This window comes from Pteropus alecto, unplaced genomic scaffold, assembly GCF_000325575.1.
Source record: "Pteropus alecto unplaced genomic scaffold, ASM32557v1 scaffold101, whole genome shotgun sequence".
Lineage (NCBI taxonomy): Eukaryota > Metazoa > Chordata > Mammalia > Chiroptera > Pteropodidae > Pteropus > Pteropus alecto.
Window position 1 is genome coordinate 17,473,075 of NW_006432945.1, and position 5,657 is coordinate 17,478,731.

At 52.4% G+C, this 5,657-nt stretch overlaps 1 protein-coding gene across 1 annotated transcript in view; it reads right to left on the minus strand.

Moving 5' to 3' along the window:
* Positions 1–4: 4 nt before the first annotated feature.
* Positions 5–5,657, minus strand: part of POU2F1 (POU class 2 homeobox 1) — a gene marked incomplete at its 3' end in the record, with an annotated part of 40,155 nt that continues 34,502 nt past the window's right edge. Inside the window, exons 13-16 of the mRNA XM_025044011.1 lie at positions 5,015–5,120; positions 2,983–3,325; positions 2,231–2,319; positions 5–315 (exon numbers count right to left, since the gene is read on the minus strand). Of these exons, the coding sequence (XP_024899779.1) occupies positions 5–315; positions 2,231–2,319; positions 2,983–3,325; positions 5,015–5,120 (849 nt within the window). The remainder of the gene's footprint in view (positions 316–2,230; positions 2,320–2,982; positions 3,326–5,014; positions 5,121–5,657) is intronic.

Genomic DNA, 5,657 nt, shown 5'->3' on the forward strand with positions numbered 1-5,657 from the left:
CCCCTCTCACGGCCTTGGAGGCGGTGGTGGTGGTGGACGCGGCCCCGCTGGCAGAGGCCACCGTGAACAGGGAGCTCTGGATGGACTCGGTGGAGGCGGAGGTGACGTGGAGGCTGGCCACGGGCCCGGAGTTCCCCGCGGAGGCGGCGGCGGCGGAGACCAAGCTGACCGGGTTGCTGGTGAGCAGAGAGAGGTTCTGAGGGTTCAGGAACAGAGGGGCAGTCACGATGTTGGGGGCTCCTCCCGCATTGGCGAACACCAGGTTCCCAGTTGCATCCAGTGACGTTATTGGAAGAGAGCCACCAGAAGCCAGAGCTACAGACAGACCCCAAACAGGCAGGAAGGGCAGCGTTAATGTGTCATCTCGAGACGCCAGAGCACAGCTGACGCGCCGAGGTCTCCTGCGACCGGCACGGAGCTGCAGCCCGTGGTCCTGCCACCACGGGAGACTCACTCCCAGCTCTGAAGGGGGCTAAAGGGCTGAGAAGCCTAACGAGCACGAGCAGGACAGGTGACGGGGAGAAGGAAGCGCTGTCTAAGTCTAAGACGTCAGTCGTAGTTCTACCTGAACTCTCAACTTTTTGCATTTACGTAGAAGCATCTGTTAAATCCCATAATTTTGTTTTTAATGAAGATTGCTGATTTTAAACCATCTCCATTCAAAAGACAAACTAGTTACAGTGATTAAAGCATTAAAATGTAGTTAGCTTTGATCGAGCCAACCGACATTATTAAAACCGTGAGCATTTTCAGTATGATACACAAGAAGAAAAGCTGTCTTTCCAAAGGCTTTAGTTCTAAATTAAGTTACGTTACCAAATAAAGTATAAGGTGTGATTAATTTTTCACTTCCGGAGGCCAGGCATTCGCTCTCATGCCCTGTGTGAAGGAGAGTGACCCATCTATTGCAGATGGGGAGCAGAGACGCAGCGATGCGGGTGGCTCGGGGGCGGGGGGGGGGGTGACCTCAGGTTAGGACTTGCTGGAACACGTGAGCATTTTTCTATGATCCTGTCGCTTCTCCACTGAAGGGAGTGCCCAACTTTTCTTTAAAATCACTGGGCACTCTCACTTATTACATTTTCCTGTTGTCTGACAACCCCAACAACTCCGCACCCATATAACTACCCCCGCCCCCACATGGAGATTTGAGGGTTTCTCTCATGGCTTTAGAAGTCTGCTCGATCTCTCAAATAACGTACGAAGGAAGCGAGAGGCACGGGAGGACGTGCGCCTGGCGTGTTCCAGGGGCCAGGACTGGGCACAGCCCGCTCTACGCCTGGCGCTGCCCTGCGGAAGCACTGTGCCTCCGCGCGTTCCCACGGCCAAGAGACACACTCGCTGCAAGAGAAAAGTGATTTACCACCAATCCTCCTCCAGGAGAAATCCCCGATAACGAAGCCTGGAACGATCTAGCCATCAGCTTCACATGAGATTCAGTCCATGTGAAAGCCAATGCAGGGGTCCGGGCCTGCCCTGGCTGTGTCTGCAACAGACGTGCTGGACGCGCCACCCCGAAACATCGATCCTAGCTGGGGCTGACTAACGACTTATTTTTGGCCCCAAGAACTCTCACGTAAGAACGGACTATTCTAAGAAAAAACATTTTCTGATTAACATAGGGTTCTGTCTCACATGGCTTCCCTGTGAGCATCCTCAGACACGAAGCCCAGAGGCTGCACAGCACGCCCTGTAGTACAGGAAATGAGTGGACTTGGACTCACTGGAGACTGGGTAGCACGCTAAGGCCAAAAGGGACCCACCTGGGCTTGCAAAAGGCCATGTGGTCGGGGACGGGGGCGGACACCAGGGCAGACCTGACCGGAGTGAGGAGCACTCCTGAGTCTGGAGGCCACTCTCACGCTAGCCATCCCCGCGCGCCCACAGGGGGCTCCCTTGGGGTGGAGGCGGAGCCTGGGGGCTTCCACACGGTGAGTCTGCGTGGATAACCGTGTGGAGGGGACCCTGGCCCCAGGTCGACGCGCGTAAGAACACGAGCACCCGCTCAGAGTCCTGGCTCCTACAACACACCTGCCGAGCGCAGTTCCGGTCCAGCTCACAGCTCACACCGTGCTTCTCCGCAAAGCTCTCTGGCCAGGACATTTGGTTGGCCCACAAGTCAGGCAGCACTGTCAGCTGATGGTCGCCAACCCCTCCCCACCCTCACGTCTGGCGAAGCAGACTTCCGCCACGAGCAGAGAGAGACAGTAAGGAAAATGGCTCCACTGACCTTGGATGGTCGCCAGCGTGCTGCTGCTCATGAGCGCGGGGCTGAGCGCGCCGCCCAGGGCCCCTGGGCTGAGGCTGAGTAAGGCACCTCTGCAAGTCCAAAAGAGCGTCACCTTATTACCACGCAGACACGTCGGCCGGCCTGACAACACCCGGAGGGGTAAGGAGGAGAACGACACGGGGGGAGCCTGGGGCTGTCTGCCACTGTCCCCGACCCCTCGTTTGGGTGAGCAGTGCCTGCGTGCCTGCGGAGCAGACGCGACTGGGGCCCGCACAGGACGTCCGACCCGCAGTCACCCTGACTCTCCTCTGAATTTTCATTCACTTTAACGAAGAAGAACGCCAGAGAGAAGAATCTATTTGCAAAGTCGTTCCCACACATTTGCTGAGATAAACTCGGGCATCTTATCACTGCAGCTCTCATCTCTGTTTGAGAACGAGAAAGCCGCCGGCCGACAGGGTTTACCGGGGACGCCATGAGAGGCTTTCTCCCCGGCGCTCAGGTACACCCGGTGCCGGTGTCTCCACCTGGAGTAACGACCTGATGCTGCCCTCCAGGTGCTGGACACTTACGTCCACTATAATCTAGCTCCTTGAGCTACGACACAGGGACTCGTTTGAAAAAGGTTAAGGCTGTCAGGAGTTTTGCTTTGTTTTTTGCACTTAGGATGGTGATGGAAAGCCTCCCCACACGAACTGCAGGGATGACCTGCCAGGGGTCTCTGAGGTGAGCGGGATGAGAAGGCCCCTTACCCAGCGGCAAACTGTGAGGGTGCCATGAGGCCCGGGTTCAGTCCTGCAGCGGCGGCCATGGCAGCGAGGCTGGCGTTTGCTGGCAACTGGGCAGCTCCCTGGAGGGCGGCAGCTGCTGCTGTTTGCAACCCTGACGCCGTCACCATCACCTGGCTGGTCCCGAGAGGAGAGGGCAGGGAGGAGGTGGTCTGCGTCGTGCTGGTCTCACTGGCACTGGACGCCTCGGAGGTGGGGGCCGACGCGGACGGGGAGGGGCTCAGAGAGGGGGAGGTGACCGCCGAGGAAGCCGGAGGCGCGGTGGAAATCACGGCCGCGGTGTTGTTGGAGGCGGTGTCTGTAGTGCCTGGAAGGAGGGCCGGGTTAGCAGGGCGCTCCTGCAAACGGGTCTGGAGCAGCGGGCTTTTCAGCCACACGCTAGAATCAGCTGACGACGAGGCTACCACCCGGGAACCTCTCAGCGGCTCTTTTTCTAATTAACCCAGTTTAATGTTTGTATGGAAATGAACCACAAAAAACAAACGTTTTAGAACTAAGGCTTAGGAAAGAATGACCTAGAGGGTCCTGGGTTGGAACTGGAGCTATCCGTAAGAACTCGTGGATTTTAATAAACGTAGATGGCTAGGTAAAGACAAATGCACACAGATGTGCATCACGTACACATGTGAACATATGTACACACGTGTATCTTCCACACATACCCACGGATGTGTATGTGTATGTACACCCACTGCCGTTCAGATGCTCTGAACCCATGACAGTGTCAAGAAGTGCAGCTAGCGCCCAGACACGGGTTTCGAAGCCCCTTTCCTCGCCTGAAGGAACGGTCCTCGGAGAGACAGTAAGAGAAGCCTGAACATCTTGTGCCAAAAAGTAAGGGGCCACTCAAAGAATGACAGGCCCAAGTCAGGGGCACAGGCGCCAGCTGAAGGGACCCCCACTGGCCAAATCTGGGACAACGCGAACATTAAAATAAAAAGTGACAGGAGTCTAACCTGATGAATATAAAAGAATATCTGAGTCCATCTGGTACAGATAAATAGGAAAAAGAAAACTATTTATTCACTTTTTGCATCATGGTTTAGGTCACAGAGCCAAAGAGGTGTTACGAAGTCAAACATGAACGCAGAAACCCAAATTCCCCAGCTCTAGGTTGAATTCAGACTTGACTGTGAAATATCACAAATCCATCCAGTGATTTATTAGCACACGGTCGACCCGGTGAATGATTTCGGAATGCCTTACGCACTACGTGTCACTAAAGCAGTGATGGCGATGCTCTCTAAAGTGTGTCTGGGAAATCTGTCATTTAAAGGGCACGGGGAAAAAATTTATCCACTCATTTTACAGTGAGTTTGTCAGGCACTAAGCTAGGCACGGACACTTCAAAAAGAACAGCCAGATGTTCTGAGGAGTGGACAGTCTACTGGAAAAGACAGCGTAAAAGACGATCATTTATAATGCAGGCAGGTGGACACGAACAGCCTCCCGGGAAGCTAAAGAGTGTTTCCAAGAGGAAGGGGAGTCTTGGTGGGAGCAGCTCCACCGCCATCAGAGAGGCACGCAGGCTGGACTGGCCACTGTCTGCTGCTGGGGGGTGGCGGAGGGGAGGGTGTCCTCTCGAGTGCTGAGGACGCGAGGGAGAGAGACCAGCGGAAGACGACGTCTGGATCAGAAATAATCGTCTATGAATCAAAGGTGAATTCTGATGCTTTCCTGAATGCCAAAACCTGAAGCTTTCCAAGGAAATTTTTTAAGAAGAGGAGTTACTTGAAAAAAGGTTGGTGTTTTTGAAAGATAAAACTGGGAGTAATGGAGAAAATAGAGTGAGAAAGAACAACAAAAAAAAGTTTTATGTGAAAGTATTATTTCTGACAAAATTATGCCTGATGTTTCTGGAGTTCAGGTTTTCACATGCAACTTAAAAAGAGCAACACTTCTAGAGCTTTAATTCCCAACTCAGTGGCAGATCCTCACGGAAACCGCCGAGGGCCTAGCACGCGCCCAACGGCTGCACGGCCCAGCTGCCGCTCACCTGTGACTGAGAGGTTAGTGACCGCAGCGCTGGTCAGGGGCAGGACTGGGTTGACGGTGAGGGTTGTGGCCGCACTGCTTGTCACAAGGCTTGGCGTGGTTGCCACCTAGAGGTCAGAAACGAAAACATGCAAAAGCATCTAAAAATCAAAACTTAAAAATTTAATTCCATACTGTAGACTTATTTTGCCTATAAAAATTTTAAGTTCTAGAATAACATTTAAATATAATAGAATAAAAAAAAACAGAATAAAACAAAAGGGCCCAAGAAGAAAAGATTTTATAATTACTTTTGGATCCTGGAATTTAAAATTAAGAATTTGGCATATGCTGAAAGGCTGCTGCTATCCGAAGATGTTTTTTCACTAACAGATGATTTTTTTTTTCATTAACATGACACATGGCTCTGCCCAGGTTTTAGAAAGGAATAATTTAAAAATCCCTGAGCGTCACCAACATTCAGTCAGACGTACTCTAAGTCAGTAAGAATATCATAGTAATGGTCGACTCCATCTAAACAAGAGCCCTAATGCAACAGAATCCGCGAACCTCAGCTTCTTGTAAAACGTGTTATTTTCGACTCCGTATGTGGGGGGCAAGTGTCATGTTTTTGTTTACAGTGAAATTATATCACAGAAAGAGTG